Here is a 27,025-nt window from a genome sequence, read left to right as displayed (position 1 = left end):
TAAAAAGTATTCAAAGAAATCTGAACTCCCAGGGACATTTACTTACCTATATGTATGTCCTGTGATTTCATTTCTGACCATGACACAATCCACTAGCCATTTGGCTAACAGTCCTGAGTTATCGTGACCAATCTGGACAGTCGTCAGCTTCCCCAGGTTCTGGCACTATAGGGACAGGACCATAGGGCACTCAGTTCCTGATCTTTTCTTTCCTGCCACCTCTCAGCTTTAGTAGTGGTTCCAAACAATTTACAAGTGCAGAGGACTCTGCATAATGTGTTCTGCTGTGCACTAGAGAAAAATATCCAAATAGATCCCTTCTAATGAGACAGGAGACATAGGAACATTATTAAATGAGAGGGACTACACAATGTCTAAGAGTAGATATGTAAACAGGTGCTTGAAGAACACTTGGGAAGGAACAATGATTTCTAACTGGAGAATCCAGAAACATCACTGAGTCAGTAGATTTGTGCCTTTGAAGGATGAGAAGAATTCCAAAAAATAGGAAAGGATGCTATTCAGATTTATTTATAGAGAGGTCAGAAAAATAATTACAGACATAAAAAATTACCAACTTTTTCTGTTTTAATAAATACTAAGGCAGAACTGACATCAAACATCATCTAGAAGTCTCTGAAGCTACTGTTAAAAAAAAAAAGCATAGTTATCAGTGTCCTTCCTGACCTTCTGTGCATAAGTACAAAAGAAAGTGATGATAATAGAAATGGTAAAAATAAATGTCAACAAAATTCTGACTTAGAAATTCTGATGAAAGATCACAGACCCCAACTGACTATGTATAGCTGGGAACCTCAAAGCTATGAGTTCTCAAAGCACTTGACGTCTTTGAATCACAGAGATCTAGGTGATGGAGGAGGGCACCTTGAATTAGTTGTGGCAGCAGAGATGGAAAGAAGCAGGCAGATGTGAGAGTCTGGAAACAGCAATGATGGGACTTATAATGCAGTTTATGCTCTGTACTTGGTAGTCAAAGAAAAGCCAAGGATTTTAATATTTTATATACAGATAGCTGTGAGCCCACTGGATAGGTAGTGTCAAAATAAGCTCTTGGGCAGTGTCATGACTCTGAGTGGAAACTGCCATTCCTAGACCCCAGGAACAGAACATTCAGTTAGTACCACTTTCCTTCTGAAAGGAGAACAGGAGTTTGTCTCCTTTCTGCATGCCAGGATCAACCAGCATGTGGGCTCAAAAGTATGGGACTACTTCACCAGGTAAGACCTGAAAACTAACTATCATAGTGAGAGGTATTTTCACAACATCACTTTATAAATATTGCCATGTGGTCTAAAGGCCAAAGCATAAACAGCAGCTCCCGTTCCCTTTGTCCAGGTTCAGGCAGGGTGAATTTACAGTTTGGAAGAGAACCACTGTGGGGAAAGCATTCACCTGAATGTTCTCTATGTGCCAGGTTCTACAACACGCACTGGGAATTACGGAAAAGGACCTGGCAACCCCCCAGAGTGCACCACTACAAGTAGAAATACACAGCTTAACAATTAAAATAACAATAAAAATGCAAAACAAATTCATGTGTTCGAGACAACTTTAGGTATATAATCCCCTAAATGATCCTGCATGCTTAACTACCCTTTTGTATTATCTGACTCAGGGAAAAATGAAAAACTGAAACTGGCATTGTTGTGTAGAACTATGTATGACACTTTGTGCTAAGAAAGCAATTAGCTGAACCTACTTCAAAGGTCATTTCAAGGAGGTTTTTGGGAATCTGCATTACTCCCGTGTCTCCTAGTTCTCCTGACACACAGATCCAAGGGTTCGACGTGATGATCGCATTGCTCAGCTTTTTGATGGGAATGATCACTGACCTATATGGAATCACTGAAAGAAAAATGCTGAAATTAATACAAAATTACAATGAAGTTGTCCTGAAGAAAACAAATATATATTCAGAATTCTGTTGGCTTTCACAGATAATTTGCTTTTTAATGATCTATCAAGATATACTTAAGCAACAGGATGAGATCATAACCTCCTCTAATCTAGAAGGATGAGGTCTGGTTTATAAGCCACAAGTCCCAATACTTGTACTGGTTTCCATACTTATACATACATATACAATGTATACATGTATACATTACATGGCATTGTTGTTGTTGTTCAGTTGCTAAATTCTGTCTGACTCTTTGCAACCCCCATGGACTGCAGCACACTAGGCTCCTCTGTCCTTCACTATTACCTGGAGTTTGCTCAAATTCTTATACATGAGTCGGTGATAACTATCTAACCATCTCAACCTCTGTCACCCTCTTATCCTTTTGCCTTCAATCTTTCTCAGTATCAGGTTTTTTTCAGTGAGTTGGCTATTTGCATCAGGTGGCCAAAGTATTGGAGCTTCAGCTGCAGCAACAGTCCCTTACAATAAATATTCAGGGTTGATTCCCTTTAGGATTGACTGATTTGAACTCCATGTAGTCCAAGGGACTCTCAAGAGTCTTTTCCAGCACCACAATTTGAAAGCATCGATTCTTCAGCACTCGGCCTTCTTATGGTCCAACTCTCACACCCATAACATGGCATGCTTATCATCAACACTACATTTTATAAACTATGTCAGGCATTAGTACCAGAATACCAGAGGACTTAAACAGTGACTGTGTAGTATTCTCATTGCTTTGATGTTTTTATTCATTTTGTTCCAAAATGGAGTACAAATGAGCATGGTTACTGGCATGGTTTCATACAAAGAAGGTGGTAGGTGACTACTTGCATAGTATCTGCTTGTTGCTGATCTTCTTGGGCAATGCTTCACAACGCTGCACTTCAGAACTTTCTCATCCCCGTGTTACAGTCCAACATGCAAAAAGCCAATAATAAACAACAGCACCTCCATTCCAGTTGTAATATGAAGTCTATTAGCTACAACTTGGAAAGGGGGCTCTAAGGCAAGAGGTGCCTCAGGGAGAGAATCAGGATGTGGAAAGGAATCCGTGTGAAATCGTTCCCTTTGAAGGCTCTTCAAAGGCAGGCCACTAGATGTCACTGGCCAAACACCATCCTTTGCTCAAATGTGGAAACCACAGTTAGGCATTCCACATACCTCCCTTTCCTTTAAAAAATGAGGATGGCTCAAACACATTAGCATATTTTTATCCCTCAGAGCCATACTTTTTTTAAAAAAGCAGGGTAGAATCAATATTTTGGTTGGTATTCTCTTCATCCAGTCACAAGAGAACTACTAAAAAGTCCTCTTTGAAAGAACTACACATAGGATTCAAGACAGTCACTGGACAAGGGGCTCAGATACCGCCTCACAATAGGGGCTCATGTTTCAGTGTGCTCTTAGATGAGCAAAATGAATGGGATAAGTGGTTCATTTCTCTAACTTTACATAGAGGATTTTCTTTCTGTTGGCTGAATAACCCCCCTTTCTGTTCTTTTATTTTGGCTGAAGGAAAGGAAAATGTCAGAGAAAAAGGCCATATTTTCATGGCTTAGTAATCATGAGAATCAAACGATTTTTGAAACTGAAAGCAGAAGAGGTTAGTGCAAGACGTTATTTTAGGTGCCAGAGGCTACTCATTTCTTTCACTGACAGGATTAGAAAAGCTGCAGAAAAAGGCTTGTTTAGGGTCAGCAGTTCTGTTGGCTGCAAAGGGCTCACAGATACACAACAATGATTTCATAAAGCAGAAAAAGAGTAGTATTATTAAACTCAGAATATTTATTTCATGAAGTATTTCAATTCCCTAGTTGTAAGAGTTACACGGATAAAGAGAAATCTGCAGATATGGGGAGGAGCTTACGAGTCCTAACTCCCTCTGCAATTTCTTCTCTTTCAAAATTGTATATAACACCTTAGCTTCTAATTAACTAACAGTATCTTGACAGATATTATAGGTTATCCTAATAACCATTCTAACTCCATTTTCCTTGTCTGCCTCTACCAGAGACTTAGAAGACTAAAAACTACACAACTCTGCCCAGTGAAATACTGGTTATATTTATTGAAATTTCTTAGAAAACTATGTTTTTCCGGCACAGATTCTGACCCCTCTTCCTTGGCATTGCTTCCTTCTTCAGGCTGGAGCATAAACTGAGAACAGACACCTTGTGACCATGAGGTGATTAGCACACACTGACAGCTGTCACAGAGCATGGGTCCGTGATAGCACTGCAGACTGCCTACCTCAAGACTTCTTACTGTGTAAGAAAAACAAAACTACTGATTTGTTTAAACCCTTGTTTTCTGATATTTGCAACTGAAAATAACTCCTAACTGATACAAGTCAAAATCCTCTGAAGTAGGGAAGGGAACCAATGCAACAGAATAAATGCTATAATTTAGTTTATCAAAAACACATCTTCAATCAGTATTTCCTCCCTCTTGTTGTTCAGCTGCTAAGCTGTGTCTGACTCTTTTTGACCCCCATGGACCGTAGCATGTCAGGTTTCCCTGTCCTTCACTATCTCCCAGAGTTTGCTCAAATTCATGTCCATTAGCATTCAAAATCAGTGAAGCTATTTAACCACCACATCCTCATTTTGCTTTTGACTTCAATCTTTCCCAGCATCAGGGTCTTTTCCAATGAGTTGACTCTGCATCAAGTGGCCAAAGTATTGGAGCGTCAACTTCAGCATTAGTCCTTGCAGTGAATATTCAAGGTTGATTTTCTTTAGGATAGACTGGTTTGATCTCCTTGAAGTCCAAGGGACTCTCAAGAGTCTTCTAAACACAATTTGAAAGCATAAGTTCCTTGATGCTCAGCCTTCTTTACGGTCCAACTCTCACATCGATACATGACTAGTGGAAAAACCATAGCTTTAATAGTATACGGACTTCTGTCAGCAAAGTGATGTCTGCTTTTGAAACACTGTCTAGGTTTGTCATAGCTTTCCTTCCATGGAGCAAGCACTTTAATTTCATGGCTGTATTCACTGTCCTCAGTGATTTTGGAACCCGAGAAAATAAAATCTGTCACTGCTTCCACTTTTCCCCCTTCTATTTGCCATGAAGTGATGGGACTAGATGCCATGATTTTAGTTTTTTGAATGTTGAGTTTTAAGCCAGCTTCTTCACTCTCCTCTTTCACCTTCATCAAGAGGCTCTTTAGATTAACTTTACTTTCTGCCATTAGAGTGGTATCATCTGCATATCTGAGGTTGTTGATATTTCTCCTGGCAATCTTGATTCCAGCTTGTAATTCATCCAGTTAGGCATTAACTTCTATACAAGAAGTTATAGAAGTTAAACAAACAGGGTGACAATGTACACCCTTTTCTTACTTCTTTCCCAATTTTAAACCAGTCAGTTGTTCCATGTAAGTTCCTAATTGTTGCTTCTTGAGCCACATACAGGTTTCTCAGGAGAAAAGTAAGGTGATCTGGTGTTCCCATCTCTTGAAGAATTTTCCACAGTTTCTTGTGATCCACACAGTCAAAGGCTTTAGTGTAGTCAATGAAGCAGATGTGTTTTTTTTTTAATTCCCTTGCTTTCTCTATGATCCAGCGGATGTTGGCAATTTGACCTCTTGTTTCTCTGCCTTTTCTAAACCCAGCTTGTACATCCAGAAGTTCACAGTTCATGTACTGCTGAAGTCTAGCTTGAAGGATTTTGAGCATAACCTTACTAGTATTTGAAATGAGTGCAATTGTATGGCAGTTTGAACATTCTTTAGCACTGCTATTCTTTGGGGTTGGAATGAAAATGGACCTTTTCCAGTCCTGTGGCTGCTACAGAATTTTTCAAATTTGCTGGCATATTGACTGCAGCACTTTCAAAGCATCATCCTTTAGGATCTGAAATAGCTCAGCTGGAATTCCATCACCTCCACTAGCTTTGTTTGTAGTCCCACCTCCTAAGGCCCACTTGATTTCACACTCCAGGATGCCTGGCTCTAGGTGAGTGACCACACCATCGTGGTTATCTGGGTCATTAAGATCTGCAACATTCAGCAAGATTCTGAAGTCTTTCTGAATCATCAAAGTTTAATGATGTTCAGTTCAGTTCAGTTGCTCAGCTGTGTCCAACTCTTTGCAACCCTATGGACTGCAGCACACCAGGCCTCCCTGTCCATCACCAACTCCTGGAGCTTGCTCAAACTCATGTCCATCGAGTTGGTGATGCCATCCGACCATTCCATCCTCTGTCGTCCCCTTCTCCTCCTGCCTTCAATCTTTCCCAGCATCAGGGTCTTTTCCAGTGAGTCAGTTCTTCACATCAGGTGGCCAAAGTATTGGAGTTTCAGCTTTAGCATCAGTCCTTCTGATGAATATTCAGGACTGATTTCCTTTAGGATTGACTGGTTCGATCTCCTTGCAGTCCCAGGGACTCGCAAGAGTCTTCACCACAGTTCTAAAGCATCAATTCTTTGGCGCTCAGCTTTCTTTATAGTCCAACTTTCACATCCACACATGACTATTGGAAAAACCATAGCTTTGACTAGACAGACCTTTGTTGGCAAAGTAATATCTCTGCTTTTTAATATGCTGTCTAGGTTGGTCATAGCTTTTCTTCTAAGGAGCAAGCATCTTTTAACTTCATGGCAGTTCAGTTACATGTTTAGTATTATCATATACTGATTCTTTGAATTTATGTGTTTCAGATAAGACACTGCAATGTTTGTTTAATAAAACATTCCTCTTCACATCTACCCCATTTCCTACTGCAGGATGGGTTTTTTTTGGTAAGTAGACTCTGAGTCAGAAATTAGCATGAAGAATGTTGCTTCTGGGTTCAACATGTGAGGAAGAAAGGGTGGGCTGAGGCAGAAACTGAGCTCTGATGCTGTAAGTCCTCAGCTGATACCACAGTGAGTTCTGGGGCAGCCCAGGGATCAGGCAGGAATCCTGGCTGGCTCTAGCAGGACGGACAGCCTCAGGGAAGGTAGTTTTCTTTGGTGAGACATTCCCTAAACAGCTGAGGGTTGTCTTCAGGAAGTGGGGTTGCTGGGGCATAACCTTTATTGCTAAATGGAGATGGGGTAGGGCAGGGAGGGTGGGAGGAGGGGTGGATGTTACAGTGTCTCACTGGACTGTGGTATGTCACACTTTTAAAAATATACTCTTATTCCATTAGTCATCTGAGCAGCACTTCACTTAACATTCACTTCTCCAGACTTACTGATAGTGGTGAAGACACTGGTGAAGCAGAAATAGTCCACAGCATTGAGGGAAAGAAGATGGTAAAGAAACTGCTCTCTTTCTTCTTCACATCGGAGAAAAGCATAACGTTTATAAAGCTTCCTAGGAAAGGATAAGACAAACACAAAGTAATAGAATAGTGTATTTTTCCTTATGTCTTCCTCTAAAAAATACTTTCTCTTAGACAAACTACAAGTAGAAACTTCAATATAGAAAGAACAGACGATTCATAAAAATGAATGTATATACATTATTTTAACCTACTTAGTAATTAACGAAATAACCCCATATGAATTCATTTTGTCTATCAAAGTAATAAAGATTTAAAGTTAATGATCAGTGCTGATGGGGTGTATGTAGGGGATGGCAGTGAATAGCAGAAAGTGTAATCTTCTGAAAATTTCAGAAAAGCAATTTGTTGGTAATATTTAAGTAATTAAAAGATAATTATTCTTTGACATATTAATTTTATTTTAAGGACTCAGTCCTAAGGATATATATGAAATGGCCAAGATTTACTCACAAATGTCCACTTGAATATTATTTGCAAAAATAAAAATACTGAGTTGGCCAAAAAGTTCATTCAGGTTTTTCCAAAGGCTGGTACAGAAAAACCAAACAAACTTTTTGGCCAACCCAATATATCATAGTATACTAATTTAAAATAAAGTTTAGGACTTTCCTAGTGATACAATGGATAAGAATCCACCTGCCAATGCAGGGAACACAGCTTCAATTCCTGGGTCTGAGAAGATTTCACATGCCACGGCGCAACTAAGCCCAGGCGCCACAACTACTGAGCCCGAGCTCTAGGGCCTGCAAGCCACAGCAAGAGAAGCAACAGCAGTGAGAAGCCCATGCACCACAACTAGGGAGTAGCCCCCTGCCCATGGCAACTAGAGAAAGCCAGCATGCAGAATGAAGACTCAGTGCAGCTAAAAACAAATTCTTAAAAATTTGTTAAAAAAATAAAGTTTAAGAAGAGTTTTAACAATAACAAAACTACTACTCCCCACATTTGCTATTAACAGCCTACGGTGGATTTTTTTTTCTCATCTCATGGCTGAAGGACATTACATTCACTAAAGATAAATTTTTAAAAATATCGACTAGTTATAATATAATCATCTATATTATAGTGTTTGGAAGATATCTTTCTGGAAAATTTAAACCACTCTGTTTCAGATGTTTCATTTCAAATAAGGATTGAATTTTAACTGAGTAAGAAAAAAACTACTGCTCCCTAAAACAGTAACTTTTTATTAAGCACTTACATTTAAGCATTTCCCAAGTATTTCATAGTTATTAATATATCTAATCCTTGTGATCACATGAGAGGTAAGTCTATTAGCATTCTCCTTTTATAGATGAGGAAAAGTGATAAAATGAAGTTAAGGATCTTGCCTAAGGCCATTCAATAGTGAATAGTAAAGGCAGTATTTGAACACAGGCATTCAGATTTCAGAGACTTTATGACATATAAAATGTTATGGTATAATATTAACCTGAAAAAAGGGTGAGCTGAATTGCAAATACAATATAATCTTAACTAAGAGAACATGCGTAGAAGAAAGTACAGTAGAAAACATGCAAGATACTCAGTAGTTACCTTTATGTAGTAAGATTTTTAAACGATTATCATTTTCTGCTTTGTACTTTGGCCACAAAGGGCAGAAGACTTATCAGCAGGGATAAGGTGTGGGGAGCATAGTCAGTTTTAAGAGGAGAAGGTCAGGTTCACAGGCTCTACTTCACATCATGTACTCTTTATCTAACCCATTCTTTGGATATTAAGACTCATCCTGAAATGCTCCAAGGGACAACTAACTTGACAATGATACATACAAATTTAAAATCACAAAAAGAATTGGGTTATGGTGGGATTCCAACACTCTTGTGTTTGAGGTCTTTGCTGAATCCTTTGCATGCCTTTGCTCTAGAGAACCCCAAAGCCCTTAATTTTCAACTTAATTCTACTATACATATTCTAGATGATGCATTTCACCCAAGGTTTCTGATGGAGTAAAGGGAATCAATCAAAACAGTTAATAATTAACTAATATGCACTTGATTGGTTTACTGGCTCTACACTACTAAATCTAAGTATTGCTGAGACTCTCAGAGAAGCCCTTTACTGTGGACCTTTTAATTTTTTTGCTATTCCTGGTTTTGTTGTGATCTTCACAATATGATACAAGGTTTACATAAATTCAACCCATCTTTTGGATATTTCCCTTGTGGCTTCTCTTGTGGCTCCCCTTGTGGCTCAGCTGGTAAAGAATCCACCTGCAATGTGGGAAACCTGGGTTCAATCCCTGGGTTGGGAAGATCCCCTAGAGAAGGGAAAGGCTACGCATTCCAGTATTCTGACCTGGAGAATTCCATGGACTGTATAGTCCATGGGGTCGCAAAGAGTTGGACACGACTGAGCGACTTTCACTTTTTGGATGTTACCATCAACCTGTAGGACTACTTAGCTTTTTTTTTTCTGATCTGTACCCTCCCATATCTAATCAAATAGGAGGTCATGACACAGAGTTTCTGAAACATGTGCCTGTTAGAAAGAAAGAGCGCATGTGCACAGGAGTGAACAACTCATGCTGAAGAAGGCAGCCTGTCAGTCTAGGCAATTTATTTTGTAAGCACACAGGTCACAGAAACAGAAATGCCTCGAGGCCACCTCTTACTTCGTGAGCAGCTGGTTAGAGAGCAACTGCTTGAGATGCTGGGATAAGAGCTTCTTTTCTAGAGACAATCTTATCCATGCTCGGGCTCGTCCGACATCAGTCTTGATCTCACTCATGTTTTGAATATGCCTAAAGAATAGTAAAACAGCAAAGATGTAAATCCTAAGGCTAACCTTGAACTGGAAAAGAACTGAAGAATTACAGCACTTTGCACAGAAAAGTTATTTTCTACTTAGAGGAAACAATAGGCCATATACCATTTATGCTGATTAAACTTCAAGTGTCCCATCTGAATCATGAAATTAGTCCCACATCAGAATTACCATTACAACATGACCACATAGACAATTTCCTAAGATAAAGCATTTAACACTCATTTACTCTTTCAGGTTTTATTTTGTTCTTGTTTCATGCTTGCAGATACATATAAACTGGCAATTGGTTATCCCTGACCCTCAGAAAAATAAAAGTAATAAAACAGGCTGAATATTCATGCTCTTACTCAAAATAATTGTTTTACAGTTTAATTAAGTCTCTGTTACAACTTTAATTCACTGAATCATTTTTCAAATTGCCCTGACAACATCTGGAAAATACGAAATTCCATTTTCTATGGCATTAGAAGAAAAGCTGTATTATATTAATAAATTCAAATTTCTTAAAAATTTGAAAGACTTAGGATACTGTGTGGCCACAAACAAATTGTGTGATCAACCTCCAAGTGAATGTTACATATATGTATAAATTAGTATTCTGTGTTGAAGTTGATGCTATGCCCAGCAAGACTGAACTAATCTTCCTAAATGATTCCCCTCCTAGGGGGAAAGAAGGATTGAGCAGGAAGGACAAACCTAAGGGACAGGGTAATTCTAGAAACAGTACAATGAGTCACTGAAAAGTCTTTTGTGATTGTGACCCACCATCCTTTCCTTTGCTTTTTTTTTTTTTAAGTATAGAATGACTTATCTCAGCTGTAATAAATACTGCAACAGACTCTGATGATTCCAGCATTTGGAATAAGGAATAGCCTCCTTGTAAAACACACACATCTCCCCCTGCCCAGTTTTATTGAGATATAATTGACACACAACATATAAGGTACACAACATAATGATTTGACTTATACAGATTATGAAATGATGATCACAATAGGTTTAGTGAACACCTATCATTTCTTATAGACACATTAAAGACAGTTTTTTTCCTTGTGATTAGAATTTTTACGATTTACTCTTAACTTGCATTTACACTGTACAGCAGTATTATCTTGTCATGTTGCACAACACACTACATCCCTACTAAGTACTTAAAACTCAGAGTTCACACTTTTTGACTGCCTTCAGACGATCTCCCTCCACCCCAGTTTGGCCTCTGGTGATCACAAACCTGATCTCTTTTTCTATGAACTTGTTTTTTGCACTATAACTGACCCACAACACTATGTTAGTTCCTGTTACACAAGTGATTTGATTTCTATACATTTCAAAAAGATCACTATGATAAGTCTAGCTGACATCTGTCACCATAAAACAGTATTACATGGTTATTGTCTATATTCCCCACACTACATTTCATACCTGTGACTAATTTGTTAACTGAAAGTTAGTACCTCAAGCTCCTTCATTTATTTCTCTCCTCTCCCCAAGCCCCATCCCTCTTAGCAACCACCTGTTTTCTGTATCTATGCCTGATTATGTTTGTTCATTCGTTTTCTTTTTTAGATTCCACATGTAAGTGACATCATGCAAGATTTCTCTTCACTTAGCATAATGCCCTCTAGGTCCATCCATGTTATAATACACACATTCTTACTTCTCTCCTTCCCTCCTTCTCTCTCAATCCCTGGATGTAAAGATTCAGCCTCTCAATCCAGGGCACTGATATGATCAAACACTTTTTTTTTTATTCCTATTTGCTGGTTTAATGACAGGGGACTGAGGTGGCGCATCCCACCTGCTGCTTGGTTTCCAGTGGGGAGGACATTCAAGGGGGACATTTGAGGAAGCCGAGACATGGGGGGGCGGGTGCTGGGCAGCCTGGAAGTTCCTTCCAGGGGTGACCAGGAATATCGAATGGCACTGAGGCTGGTGCAGAAGCAACTAGGCCTTCCTCGTGAGTTCCGAGGAGCCTGCTGACAGCCATGGCCCACTGAGGCCTACCACTGCCCTTCCCTATGGTCCTCTAACTCTAGTCATCTGGAAAGAGCCAGGACAGATGAAGAGCCGCTCTTCTTCCTTCCACTGGGGCTCAGTTTTGTGGACAGAAGCTGGCTCACGGGTGGCTGGGGATGGTCACAGTGTGATTCTCCAGTGCTCGTGGTTGAAGAATGTAACTGGGCCCAAGGCAGCCATGGCACAGCATGGCCAGAGCCCGGAGCCGGTATTGTGAGGCTGAGGGTTATGGTTCCGAAGTCCTCCTGAAATGGAGTCAGACAGTGGGAAGGACAGAGAGACAGACCAAGGTGGGTTGGGGTGGGGACCAGGTGCTCAGGGCTCAGAGCATGTGAGCGTTCACCCACTTGTTGGTCCCTTTGTACTGGAAGCCCACTCTCTTCATCAGCTCATCAGCCTCTGTGGGGCCTGGGCTACCACAGATGTAGGGGATGGGCTGGGGATTCTCGCGATCGGTCTGGTGCAGCAGTGGGGTAAAGATGCACCCAGCCTGCTGGAGCTCGTCACTGCACACAAAGTGCATCTGGCTTCCACTGAAGACATCCAGGATGAGGCGTGCTCACATGCATCGGGGAGCTTCACGTTCTTGTATCTGTTACTGTAGGTCAGGTCCAGCTCTGACTCCTCAGGGTTGAAGAACATGCCAGGCTTCTTGGTCATCATCTTGGCATACACGGCCTCCTTGGGCTGTACATGTATCACCAGTTCGTTGTGTCTGCACTGCTGCTAGGAGACATCACCAGCCACATTTAGGAACTGCAGACATACGTCGGTCTTGTGCTAATTCAGGGCTCTGACGCAGCACAGTATAAAGGGCAGCCCGTCCCACCTCTCATTCCCCACGGAGAACATAAAAGCTGTAAAGGTGTCAGTGGTGGACCCACGGGGCACCCTGAGGTCCTCCCGGTACCCTCTGGTGGCCTCACCTTCTTCGGTGGGTTTCTCCATGTACTGGCTCAGGACCACATTGCTCACCTGCACCTTTGAGATACTTTTCAACACCTTGACCTTATCATCACGGATATCATCTGAGTTGGTGGAGGCAGGCTTCTCCATGGCCACCAAACACAGGATCTGCAGGAGGAGATTTTGCATCACCTCCCAGATGATCCCAAATTCACTGAAGTAGCTCCACCGGCCCTCAGTGCCAAATGGCTCCTTGAAGGCTCCATGCAGGCAATGTTGTCACGGTTCTAGATGGGGCCCGAAAATCCTGTTGACAAAACCTCAGCACCGTGAGGTTCTGGACCACTTCCTTGCCCAGGTAGTGGTCGATGCAGCAGATTTGGTTCTCACAAAACGGAGGCTGCATGGTCGGACAGCTGGTTGGAAATCTGCAGGTCCCTCCTAAAGAGCTTCTCCATGATGATACAGTTTTGTCTGGCTCATGCAAGTATCATGGATGTTCCTGGTGATGGTCTCATAGCCGCTGGGGGACATGGCCAGGTAGAAGAGGCATTGGCTTGCGGACTCTGGTGGAGGGCGTTCATGCCAGTGTTGAGGCGCTCCTAGGAAGCCATGTCATCATACTGGCTGGCCACGTAGGAGTTGTGGGCAAAGAACTCCTCCAGCTTGGGCTCCTTCTCTGGGGTAGCTTTGATGAATGGCTCACTCTGCTTGCAGATGTTGGCCACTGTGAAGTGGGAGTGAGTGTAGCCCACAATGAAGGTATCTTTGGGCAGAAGCCATCCTGGAACACCCACCAGTTGGTGGGGTAGATCTTCCTCTTGAAGAGGATATGTACATATGAAGGTATGTTGTCCTTGATTGATGGAAAGAATCGCTTTGGTACAGCTCTTCCCGCAGTATCCCACATGCCTGAGTCTGGCTCAGAGCCACCTGCTCTGCCATGATGCTCTCTGTGCTGGGTTCCCAGCTGCAGGTCACCTGTGGTCCCCAGCACTGCCCTTCCATGTGTGGGATGCCTTGTGGGTCTTCCTGTGTTTGCATGTTTCCCTCCCTCCCTCCTCCCGCGGTTTGGTTTTCTCGTGTGCCCTGGGCGGAGTGTTCCATTTCTGCAGTGTGGTCACGCCCCTCGATCCCAGTTGTAGGCCGGCCTTCTTCAGCGTACCCCCCATCCCTTGCTGAGGTCACCTGCTCAGGTCAAACCAGCCCTGGCAGCCTCTTAGTGGCTACTCCCCCAGCAGAGGCAGGGAAAGGGAGGCTGGCAGCTCCAGCTTCCCGTCTGGGGCAGACTCCCTTGCATCTGATCAAACACTCTTGATAAACAAAATGTAAAATAAAGCATTATCATATCACACAAGAGGCTTAAAGAAGTGGCTGAAAAACACGTCAGAATGAGGAGATAAAAGAAAATTCTGTTGCCATTTTCGTGTTAACCAACATCACCTCACCTCTAAGAATTTTTTTCAGAAATTATGACAGACTTAATTTATCTTTAAAGGGCTAAGACCATTACACATGGTCACAAGTGAAGAAAACTGGGGTCAGGTAAGCCCCACTTACACCCTGATTATGGTGGTGGCAGCAGTTGGGGGCACTGGACAACCGACGTGGGCACAGCCAATACGAGCCTGGGAAACAGCATTGGCTGTTCTTCAACCCTGACATTGCCCAGATCAAACAGCTGACTAAAAGCAACACTGGGAAATGCTCAGGAAAGGAAAGTGAAGTCGCTCAGTCGTGTCCAACTCTTTGCGACTCCATGGACTGTAGCATACAAGGCTCCTCCGTCCATGTGATTTTCCAGGCAAGGGTACTGGAGCGGGTTGCTCCAGTACCCTTCTCCAGAGGATATTTCCTTCTCCAGAGGATCTTCCCGACCCAGTGGTTGAACCTGGGTCTCCCACATTGCAGGCAGACGCTTTACCATCTGAGCCACTATCGGAGCCTTGGTAAATGCTCAGGTATTTACCACTTAAAGTTCCACAGTACTTACAAGGTCCCCCCATGAGCTCAGTGCCAGATAAGAGCTCACAGGATCCAGGAATACCAACTTGTCAAAGTGTATCCACCTAAAATGAATCTACATGAAGTTTGGTAAGTACTTAATGTTGTATAATCTTTCCCTAAATATTCTTACTGCTCTAACACAGTAAAATCTACTGAAATTAGTTTTATGCTGGCCTTAAACAAGTATCTGGAGACATAATAGATCAAGAATGTCAAAATGGGAAATAATAATTTGAAAAACAGTGTATGGTTAAGGAAAATGGGCAGGATTGGAATACATAAAGGGAAACCTATTTTCTTTAGGTGGCTATTAGCATTCCCATCATAAAAATCTTTGCACTATTTCTTTTTTTTTTTTTGGCAGGAGGCATGGGTGTCAAGAGATGAGGCCACCAGACTCGTCTCAAGCCCTTTGTTTACTGGCACTAGGGAAATTTCTTTGCCTAAAAGACTGCTTCCTAATGTAATTAATTGCTTTGTTGCAGAATCTTCAAAAGCTCACAGGGTATCACCTGAACTGCTCAAGCTTGCATTCAAGGCCCATGAAACCTTGGCCTCAACATATTTTCCTATTAAAAAATTTTACTCCAAGCAGTTAACTCATAGACTCCGTATTTTATTACCTGAAGTACTTACTTTCTTCGAGCTTCCTTATTTGATTCTATTCATGTTTGAAATCCCAGCTTCTTCTAGAAAGCTTTCCTTGACCTTGACAGCCTTCAATGATCTAATTTATGAAGTTGTATAGTCTAATTCACATTTATCATGCACTCTCTATTATTTTATCATTTTCTCCTGGTATACATATTTCTCATTTTGACAAAAGCTCCCTGAGACCAAGGAGCCCAATACTTCTTACTAGCCTTGCATCCCTGTTTGTTCCCTATAAGGCTTAATGTATATTAAAAGCTCAGAAAACTGTTGCTTTGTAAAAGTCTATATCTAATTTTATGCTTTAAAACAATTTATGCTGTTATTAAACTTTAAATCTATTAAATTTTTTTCTGTATAGTTATACCATTTGAATCTGTTTTTAATTGGAATAATTTTATTATAGGTAACTATAATGGCATTCAGCATAATATTCTACAAGTTATTACTTCTAAAATAGATCCTGTTAATTCACAGCAAAGTATACATGGTGTGTGGCTTAAATACCTTATGTACTTTATTTGTTTCCAACCCTGGTACAAAGCTTTCTAATTTTTATGTATTCTGTCTTACCTGATTGTCACAGTATCTAGTGAGAGGGAGACCATCATTATTTCACTTCAAAGATGAGGAAACTGAGATTCGTTGAGACTAAGTGACCCACCCAAGACCACAGAAGTAATACATATTATTCTATAGATGTCACCCATTTTCTACCAAGCATTTCTTCATGGTACTCACATTCTTGGAGAAGTTCCCCTTCTCTAGACCCAGAAGAACCAGAAGAAACAACTCCAGGTACCACCATGACCAGTGCTCCTTATCTGTCAGCTAGGAGTGAATGGATAAGCAGCATCTACCTGATCTAAGTTGAGTCAATCAGATTTTCTCTCACAAACTGGAAATTAGTACACTGAAAAACCAAGTCAGTCTTTGCTGAATGCTTAAAATAGACGGGTGTCAAGGCCAGGGCTTGGGAGAGCATGTTCACAGCAAAGCAGAAAAGGAGGGAAAGGGGCAGAGGAAAGGAGAAGAGAAGCCCGCACAAGTGGAGGTAAAAGCAGGGACAATTTACTTCCAGTGAGATGAACAAAACAGTTTCCAATCCAGCCAACAGTTCTTGGGCTTGGATTCTGGAAAATACCCTTGCATATCTCCCATAAATCCTCCCATAAATCCTTTCTCCTGAAGCTAGTTTGAACAGGCTTCTGTTGCCTAAAACTGAATGATTCTTGAGAGTAGAAGCAACTAAATTTGAATCCATATTTCCCAAATCCAAAACTGGTCCTTATTTCACTGTTATCACCAGTGAAAGCCAGTAATATTTATTAGAGAAATTAAGGAATTAGCCAATTTTAGTTTAAGCCCACACTCTGTAGTCATAAAGATTCCTCAAATATTCCTTCCTAGGGTAACAAAATTAATCCTGCTTATTTTAACTTTAGTGGAGAATAAAGCTGATGCTCACAAGCACATATGCAAACATTATTTATAAAAAGATAAAAGTGACCATCCAGTTTACTGTCAAGAAATTTATTCCCATCTGTATATGAAACCAAGTACTTCTAGGATATACTTAAGACATCCTGCTCATTTGTTTGACATATTCAGAATATCTATACTTAGTAACAGTACTAACAATCTCCTCAATCATGTAATATTCTACTATGCCCCTCATTATTAATTACATTTTGTCATTAACAATAAAAGTTGGTTTGAATGTCTAGATGATATATGCATAGCTACTCTGGAAAGAAATTAATAATAATGATAATGGCATGGTAATACTCCTCTTTTATATGTAGATAACCTGTATAATTATTTACTGTCCCAAGCCTTTCTCTTTGGAAGAAAAGAAATCATTCTATTATTGACAGTACAGTGATACCTAGTATCTATGAAAGTCCTGAGGAATTGTCAGAGATACTAAGATAAAGGGGATAGCCTGTAGACACATCTGTCCTAGACTCATGCCAGCTGCTGAGCAATCTGGTACCAAGACTCTTGACAATTACAAGGACTCAAAGTCTCTAAACTGCCCATGTCTTTGCCTCAAGACAGAAATTTGGGAGACAGGAGGTACTGGCAGGGCACGAGGCCAACAGAGTGTGAACTGAGATCTATGTAATCTAATCTTTAGAAAACAAGTTTTTTGTTTATATGTCAAAGTTTAGCATATTATTTAGGTATTTCTCTTTAAGGAAAAAGGTCCACATGAACTATCTAGATTGCAACTAAGGATTACAATGAAGTTCTTGCCAAGAACTTGGAAACAGAAATTAGCACATCCACTGAGATATAAGTAAATATATTATGAATAAGGGGCTTCCCTAGTGGCTCACTGGTGAAGAATCTGCCTGCTAATGCAGGAGACGAGAGTTTGATTTTTAGGTCTGGAAGATCCCCTGGAGAAGGAAATGGCAAACCACTCCAGTATTCTTGCCTGGGAAATCCACTGTAAACTTAATACTTTTTCGTTTGTAATTAATAAATTCTTGGGGAAAATACTTTTGAGACTATGCAAATATTCTTGTTTCAGCTTAGATGCTTCAACCACTGATTTTTCTACTTCATTCTTCTACATTTATTAATTGGAGTGCTTCTGTAAAAAAGAGCTGTTCCACTGTATTCACTTATTTAACTATTTATATTGGAAAAGGCTCTTGGATATTCTTTTTATTTATTTATTTTATTACTATTGTAAATTACTTTTTTTGCTCAAATTGTTTCAGCTTTGGCCATTTGGAGCTCTTTCAGGCTGGCTCCTATGTCTTTATTACGTGATCCTATACTTTCTGAGCACTCCCTTACTATTTGGCCTTACCAAAGATGCACTTGGTTCATCCTATATTTTCACTTCCTCAGTTCCTGGAATCAATCACTTCTCTAGATAGCCATGGTTCCTTTCACTGGAGAATGGTATCCAGAAACCAATCTGTGGGCACTAGCTGTGCTCACTATTGCTGGGGTATTACTACTTCTAGGCTCTCTCAGTGGAAAGAGCCTGGAAATATATCAGTGACTGCCAAGAGTAGGAAGCTGGGAGAGGGGCTGATTAAAAAAGCAAGTAGCACAAGGGGGTGATGGAACTGTTCTGCATCACAATTGTGTGTTTATGAAAACATATACAACTACACACCAAGAATGAATTTCACTGTATATATATTTAAGCAAAACCCCATGGCACCCCACTCCAGTATTCTTGCCTGGAAAATCCCATGGACGGAGGAGCCTGGCAGGCTGCAGTCCATGGGGTTGAGACGAGTCGGACACGACTGAGCCACTTCACTTTCACTTTTCACTTTCATGCACTGGAGAAGGAAATGGCAACCCACTCCAGTGTTCTTGCCTGGAGAATCCCAGGGACAGCAGAGCCTGGTGGGCTGCCGTCTATGGGGTCGCACAGAGTCGAACACGACTGAAGCGACGTAGCAGCTTAGCAGCAGCCAAACAAAAATCACTAGGATGTGAAGGGAACCCCAGATGGAATACAAGGTAACAAATAAACCTAACACTGTTACAAATGAATAATAAGACCACACTGAAGGGAGTGGAGAAAAAAAGAAAGAACCTAAGTTTTGGAAAACAGTATTTTGACTGGATACTGAAAGGCTAACGACAAAACTGAGCTGTGCAAACACTGTGCTTAGTTAGTACCCCTGTTTCTTACAGGGGTGTGAGGCAGCAATTTCAAAACTACCTTACAGGTTGCACAAATAAGTGAATATATTGCAGATAATGAGAGCCAGGTTTCTTACAGTTTGAGAAAAAAATTACAAATAAGGGAGAAGACTAGAATGATCCCTGTGGTACAGAACTGGAATCAGAGATATCATTATGAATTTATGGTCTTAAAAACTGTGTGTATAAAAATACACATACACATATAAATAAATATAGAAACAGAAATAAATATAGATGTATATGTATGCATGAGGGCACAAACATACATTTATTTCCAGGACAATTTTGAGTGCTTTACATTTATTAACTCATTGAATATTTATACCAAAATTTCTAAGAGAAACACTATTATTTAATAGGTGAGGAAACTGGAAATATGAGCAACTGCCCTTGGCCACAGAGCCTAGTAAGCGGCAGAGTTAAAACAGCAACTCTTGTGGGCTGGTTCCACAGTCCAAGATCTTAATCAGTATGCTAGACTGCCTTTTATCAAATGAAGGGAGTTTACCAAGGCCAGACACCCCTCCACACACAAAACCAACGACATAAAGGAGATAAAAGTAAATATGCAGGAAACTGGAAGGAGTAGGGTAGCCTTATGTAACGTGATCATCTCCTAATTAGGTTTCAGAAGTTTGGTCGTTGAGGTCACCGCTGCAAAGCTCTCAACAATCATCACCTTAAAATGATGGCTACTGTGAAATCAAGGCATAACACATGTGGTTTTATGTTTCCATTAAGAGAGGGGAGTGCATTCCCCTCATAGTTAGAACTATTCATCTCTTGCTGACCTCAAAAGGAATCATAAACCACATGAGGACAACTACATTTCATCTATCAAGCAATAAGAGCATTTAAGATGTAAATATGAAAATGGATTCAGAAAACAAAATTCAACATTTACTGAATTCTTAGGATGAGCCAAGAACTTCTTGAAACTTTTTAGTATAATGGACTAACTTGTTTAAGTCTCATGAGTTAGACAACTGTTTTTATCCTTATTTGAGAGAAAGAACATGGGCAAACTCCGGGAGATGGTGAGGGACAGGGGGAAGCTTGGCGTGCTGCAATCCATGGGGTCACAAAGAGTTGGACACAACTTGGCAACCAAACAACAACGAGAGAAAGAAAAACTGAGACAAAGAGAAGTTACAAAAAATGCCTGGGATCACACAGCTTGTGTGAAGTCAGGATGTGCCACTACTGTATTATGACACTACTCATAAAAGTTATACTTTACAGTTGTAAGCCTTTGACAAATCAAATAAACATCAATAATTAAATGTTGTAACATTAAACCCATATATTTTAAAAGTTAACTAAAAAGGACCCAAAATATTCAAAAGAAAAAACTTGTATTCCTCATTCAATAAATCTATTTTAAGTATGTTGATGCCTTCTAATGATTTTTAAAACCAGTAACTGCATGTGATAATTTTCAGATTTGCATTTGCTTCAAAGGAAATCTACCTGACAGAGATTTTTCTGTTAACTTGCTATTATTTGCAGATTTTTTGGTTTATATCTGGGGATAGTAAGAATTTAAGGATACTAACAAAGAAAAAAAACAGAACAAAAGAAATTGTAAAATAATTTAGAGATATTTAAAAAACTCTTCTCAGTTGCATTTTGTCTTTGGATTTAATGTCAGGAAAATCATAACAGTACAAAATTAAAATAGATTATAAAAAATGTTTTCTTCAGAATACATAGGCAAAAAATACCATAGTCACAGTTATTTGAGCAATTTATATGAAAACCATGAATATTTCAAAAGTTATCACCATATGCTAGCACATATAACAAATACCTCATGTCTTGGATAAGAGAGACCCTGAGGGTTGGCAACATAACTCCTGAGTCAGATTTTCTTCTTTCTGGTCCAAGGGCAACTATATAGAAAAATATCAGCAAAGTATTAGAAAAACAACAGTAGAGACTTAAAAAAAAGTCTACATGGTTCACATTCCACAAATAAATACTTTGAAGCTACTTTGATATGAACAAATTTTAAAGATAACAGAAAAGCTCAAATTTGTTTACCCAAATATTCCTATTTTATTAATACAGTAAACTAGCTGTTTTCTTCCTAGTTAATACAGGGCTTTATCTGAAAATTTAAATGAATCATAAGAACCCACATAGCAAATAAGACAATGTGTGCACATTTTGGCCAGAAGGGCCAGTCATCTTCTAAAGTCATCATCCTAATAGCTCTGAATAATTACAGGAAATCAGTGCCTGTAAATTAACCTACCAAGTACGTGAATCATCTCTGGTCTTGTTAGCTACAATCATAAAACTTCCCTTTTGAAAAAATGTTTAAAAAGAAAAACTTAAAAGAGTTTGGATTCTTTAGTCTGATAAGTTTCAAGTTCAGAATCCAAGTAACAGTATGTTTATCATACAAAGTGAGTAATCTAAATGGACAGTTAGAAGTATAGTATCTATGAGTCATTCTCTTATGAAGCCTGAAGAGCTAACATTTATGTAAGAAGGAAAGATTATTCTTTTATATAACAATGGCTAAACAATCAATTATTGGCTAATATATTGTAGTTGGGCTTCCCTGGTGGCTCAGTGGTGCCAATGTGTGAGACTCAGAATCTTCCCTGGGTCAGGAAGATCCCCTGGAAAAGGACATGGCAGCCCACTACAGTATTCTTGCCTGGGGAATCCCATGCACAGAGGAGCCTGGTGGGCTGCGGTCCATGGGGTTGCAGAGAGTCAGATACGACTTAGGGACTAAACAGTAACAACAATATTGTTGGAGTGCTCAATATCACTTTAAGTCCCATGGAGTTCAGTGCCCTTTATTTCCATTTCCTCATCTGTGTTGGTGATGGACAGGGAGGCCTGGTGTGCTGAGATTCATGGGGTCGCAACGAGTCGGACACAACTGAGCGACTGAACTGAACTGAAATGAAAACTAAATTGCAACATCACACTTGGCAAATACATCATAAAATGAGAATTAAGGATGCGGGTTTTCACTGTACATTAAACTTGCATTTTCTCAGTTTTTAGACCCATTCTACTTTCAGGGGGCAGGATAAAATATCGGAACACATAAGTTTATATGAAGCTGGCACTGAAGGAAGAGAGGGAACATTTTGGTGGATAAGGATCTGCAAGTTTTTGGCACTCGATGCAAGAAGCTCAACTGATACTTGGCAGGTATAACATAAATGAACATTGATGGAGTTGCCAGGACAAAAAGAATGCAGCCAGACCAACCTAAAGGCAGTTCTTTTGAGGGCCTTCCTTACCAAGTAGGTAATAAATACAGCATCTGTCTTGGCAGTCTGGGGAGGGAGTTTTCAATGGGTCACTGAAAACACTGGTTGATCTCAATACCCAAGAGGTAATAGACACTGAGGATACTATTTCAGAGATTTGCAGGCAATATGCTGTTTGTCTTCCTGTTTGAGACTATTACCACTTAAGTGTGTTAATTAATGAAAGCACATCCCTCTTGTTGGAGAGAAAGTGAAATGCCTCAGAGAATGCCTCCACACCCCAGATGATTAGACAGCATGTAAGATGGCCACACGTGGTAAGAAATGGGTTGAGAAGGGAAAAAGAAAAAGACTATGAGGCAGGACAAAGGGGCTAAGTTACCATAATCTGGCAACTTGACCAGAGGAAGACAGGACAATAGAAGGAATCATGCCTCAGGGGGCAGAGAACAGGTGAGATACTAAATAACAGAGGAGCCTGACATTTAAAAAAGCAACAGCATCCACAAAAAGAACATTCACAGGTCTAAGCATGTTCTAGGAATCCTATTTTGGAATCCTCTTTCCAAGCCACCCTTCACTGATCAATCTTCCTTTTTTTTTAAAAAAAAAATTATTTTTAATTAGAGGATAATTGCTTTACAATGCTGTGTTGGTTTCTGCTGTAAAAGGATGTGAATCAGCGGTAAGTTACAGATATCCTCTCCCTCTTCTGCCTGCCTCCCCTTCCGGCCATCCCACCCCTCTAGGTCATCACCGAGCACCAGGCTGAGCTCCTAGTGCTACACAGCAACTTCCCACTAGCTATCTGTTTTATACATGGTAGTGTATATATGTCAATACCACCTTCCCCTTCCCCCACTGTGTCCACAAGTCCATTTTCTACATCTGCATCTCTATTCCTGCTTTGCAAAAATGTTCATCAGTACCATATTCCTTAAACACACAATATACTTTTTCATGTCTTCATGCAATTTGTTAAAGGCTTTTGCTTTTACAGTGTTTCTGTATTTTTCTCCTTGTTTATGGCCTGTTTATTACCTCATGCCGTGTGGGGCCACCCAAGACGGATGGGTCATGGTGGAGAGGTCTGACAGAATGTGGTCCACTGGAGAAGGGCATGGCAAACCACTTCAGTATTCTTGCCTTGAGAACCCCATGAACAGTATGAAAAGGCAAAAAGATAGGACACTGAAAGATGAACCCCCAGGTCAGTAGGTGCCCAATATGCTATTGGAGATCAGTGGAGAAATAACTCCAGAAAGAGTGATGGGATGGAGCCAAAGCAAAAACGATACCCAACTGTGGATGTGACTGGTGATAGACGCAAAGTCCGATGCTGTAAAGAGCAATATTGCATAGGAACCTGGAATGTTAGGTCCATGAATCAAGGCAAATTGGAAGTGGTCAAACAGGAGATGGCAAGAGTGAACGTTGACATTCTAGGAATCAGCGAACTAAGATGGACTGGAATGGGTGAATTTAACTCAGATGAACATTATATCTACTACTGTGGGCAAGAATCCCTTAGAAGAAATGGAGTAGCCATCATGGTCAACAAAAGAGTCCAAACTGCAGTACTTGGATGCAATCTCAAAAACGATAGAATGACCTCTGTTCGTTTCCAAGGCAAACCATTCAATATCACGGTAATCCAAGTCTATGCCCCGACCAGTAATGCCGAAGAAGCTGAAGTTGAACGGTTCTATGAAGACCTACAAGACCTTCTAGAACTAACACCCAAAAAAGATGTCCTTTTCATTATAGGCGACTGGAATGCAAAAGTAGGAAGTCAAGAAACACCTGGTGTAACAGGCAAGTTTGGCGTTGGAGTACAGAATGCTGCTAAGTCACTTCAGTCATGTCCGACTCTGTGCGACCCCACAGGAGGCAGCCCACCAGGCTCCGCCATCCCCGGGATTCTCCAGGCAAGAATATTGGAGGGGGTTGCCATTTCCTTCTCCAGTGCATGAAAGGGAAAAGTGAAAGTGAAGTCGTTCAGTCGTGTCCGACTCTTAGCGACCCCATGGACTGCAGCCTACCAGGCTTCTCCGTCCACAGGATTTTCCAGGCAAGAGTACTGGAGTGGGGTGCCATTGCCTTCTCCGGGAGTACAGAATGAAGCAGGGCAAAGGCTAATAGAGTTTTGCCACGAGAACGCACTGGTAATAGCAAACACCCTATTCCAACAACACAAGAGAAGACTCTATACGTGGACATCACCAGAGGGTCAACACCGAAATCAGATTGATTATATTCTTTGCAGCCAAAGATGGAGAAGCTCTATACAGTCAGCAAAAACAAGACCAGGAGCAGACTGGCTCAGATCATGAACTGCTTATTGCCAAATTCAGACTTAAATTGAAGAAAGTAGGGAAAACCACTAGTCCATTCAGGTACGACCTAGATCAAATCCCTTATGAGTACACAGTGGAAGTGACAAATAGATTTAAGGGACTAGACCTGATAGACAGAGTGCCTGATGAACTATGGACAGAGGTTCGTGACATTGTACAGGAGACAGGGATCAAGAAAATCCCCATGGAAAAGAAATGCAAAAAAGCAAAATGGCTGTCTGAAGAGGCCTTACAGATGGCTGGGAAGAGAAGAGAAGCGAAAAGCAAAGGAGAAAAGGAAAGATATTCCCATGTGAATGCAGAGTTCCAAAGAATAGCAAGGAGAGATAAGAAAGCCTTCCTCAGCGATCAGTGCAAAGAAATAGAGGAAAACAACAGATTGGGAAAGACTAGAGATCTCTTCAAGAAAATTAGAGATACCAAAGGAACATTTCATGCAAAGATAGGCTCGATAAAGGACATAAATGGTATGGACCTAACAGAAGAACAAGATATTAAGAAGAGGTAGCAAGAATACACAGAAGAACTGTACAAAAAAGATCTTCACGACCCAGATAATCACGATGGTGTGATCACTCACCTAGAGCCAGACATCCTGGAATGTGAAGTCAAGTGGGCCTTAGAAAGCATCACTATGAACAAAGCTAGTGGAGGTGATGGAATTCCAGTTGAGCTATTTCAAATCCTCAAAGGTGATGCTGTGAAAGTGCTGCACTCGATATGCCAGCAAATTTGGAAAACTCAGCAGTGGCCACAGGACTGGAAAAGGTCTGTTTTCGTTCCAATCCCAAAGAAAGGCAATGCCAAAGAATGCTCAAACTACCGCACAATTGCACTCATCTCACATGCTAGTAAAGTAATGCTCAAAATTCTCCAAGCCAGGCTCCAGCAATACGTGAACCGTGAAGTTCCAGATGTTCAAGCTGGTTTTAGAAAAGGCAGAGGAACCAGAGATCAAATCGCCAATATCCGCTGGATCATCGAAAAAGCAAGAGAGTTCCAGAAAAACATCTATTTCTGCTTTATTGACCATGCCAAAGCCTTTGACTGTGTGGATCACAATAAACTGTGGAAAATTCTGAAAGAGATGGGAATACCAGACCATCTGACCTGTCTCTTGAGAAACCTGTATGCAGGTCAGGAAGCAACAGTTAGAACTGGACATGGAACAACAGACTGGTTCCAAATAGGAAAAGGAGTACGTCAAGGCTGTATATTGTCACTCTGCTTATTTAACTTTTATGCAGACTACATCATGAGAAATGCTGGGTTGGAAGAAACACAAGCTGGAATCAAGATTGCCGGGAGAAATATCAATAACCTCAGATATGCGGATGACACCATCCTTATGGCAGAAAGTGAAGAAGAACTAAAGAGCCTCTTGATGAAGGTGAAAGAGGAGAGTGAAAAAGTTGGCTTAAAGCTCAACGTTCAGAAAACTAAGATCATGACATCTGGTCCCATCACTTCATGGGAAATAGATGGGGAAACAGTGGAAACAGTGTCAGACTTTACTTTTTTGGGCTCCAGAATCACTGCTGATGGTGACTGCAGCCATGAAATTAAAAGACGCTTACTCCTTGGAAGGAAAGTTATGGCCAACCTAGATAGCATATTTAAAAGCAGAGACATTACTTTGCCAACAAAAGTCCGTCTAGTCAAGGCTATGGTTTTTCCAGTGGTCATGTATGGATGTGAGAGTTGGACGGTGAAGAAAGCTGAGCACTGAAGAATTGATGCTTTTGAACTATGGTGTTGGAGAAGACTTTTGAGAGTCCCTTGGACTGCAAAGAGATCCAATCAATCCATCCTAAAAGAGATCAATCCTGGGTGTTCATTGGAAGGTCTGATGTTGAAGCTGAAACTCCAATACTTTGGCCACCTCATGTGAAGGGTTGACTCATTGGAAAAGACCCTAATGCTGGGTAGGATTGGGGGCGGAAGGAGCAGAGGACGACAGAGGATGAGATGGTTGGATGGCATCACCGACTCGATGGACATGGGTTTGGGTAGACTCCGGGAGTTGGTGATGGACAGAGAGGCCTGGTGTGCTGCAATTCATGGGGTCGCAAAGAGTCAGACACGACTGAGTGACTGAACTGAACTGAACTGAACTGACTATCACCTCAGATTGAGAGCAGTACAGCATAATGATTAAGAATATGGTTTTCTCAAACCCTACAGAGAAATTAATA

General features: G+C 40.8%; 1 protein-coding gene, 1 long non-coding RNA gene and 1 pseudogene across 7 annotated transcripts in view; 1 reads left to right on the top strand and 2 right to left on the bottom strand.

Moving 5' to 3' along the window:
- DENND5B (DENN domain containing 5B) overlaps positions 1 to 27,025 on the bottom strand; it is a 217,289-nt gene that overhangs the window by 12,422 nt on the left and 177,842 nt on the right. For 4 of the 6 annotated variants that reach the window (XM_081591659.1, XM_081591663.1, XM_081591661.1 and 1 more), the window contains 5 exons: positions 21,045 to 21,126; positions 9,816 to 9,944; positions 7,109 to 7,230; positions 1,721 to 1,866; positions 47 to 165 (listed from right to left, as the gene is read on the bottom strand). In XM_081591659.1, coding sequence (XP_081447785.1) covers positions 47 to 165; positions 1,721 to 1,866; positions 7,109 to 7,230; positions 9,816 to 9,944; positions 21,045 to 21,126 — 598 coding nt within the window. Of the gene's footprint in view, positions 1 to 46; positions 166 to 1,720; positions 1,867 to 7,108; positions 7,231 to 9,815; positions 9,945 to 21,044; positions 21,127 to 24,931; positions 24,961 to 27,025 lie in introns of all 6 variants that reach the window. The other 2 variants (XM_081591660.1, XM_081591662.1) reach the window with 1 other exon arrangement.
- Positions 1 to 27,025, top strand: part of LOC145546030 (uncharacterized) — a 1,126,586-nt gene that overhangs the window by 997,243 nt on the left and 102,318 nt on the right. The gene's annotated exons all lie outside the window — the stretch shown is intronic.
- Positions 12,309 to 13,846, bottom strand: LOC145546024 (glucose-6-phosphate 1-dehydrogenase pseudogene; annotated as a pseudogene).

The sequence above is a fragment of the Giraffa tippelskirchi genome, chromosome 4 (genome assembly GCF_054371585.1).
Source record: "Giraffa tippelskirchi isolate mGirTip1 chromosome 4, T2T-mGirTip1v1.2.pri, whole genome shotgun sequence".
Lineage (NCBI taxonomy): Eukaryota > Metazoa > Chordata > Mammalia > Artiodactyla > Giraffidae > Giraffa > Giraffa tippelskirchi.
This window is presented reverse-complemented; position numbering and strand designations above follow the sequence as displayed.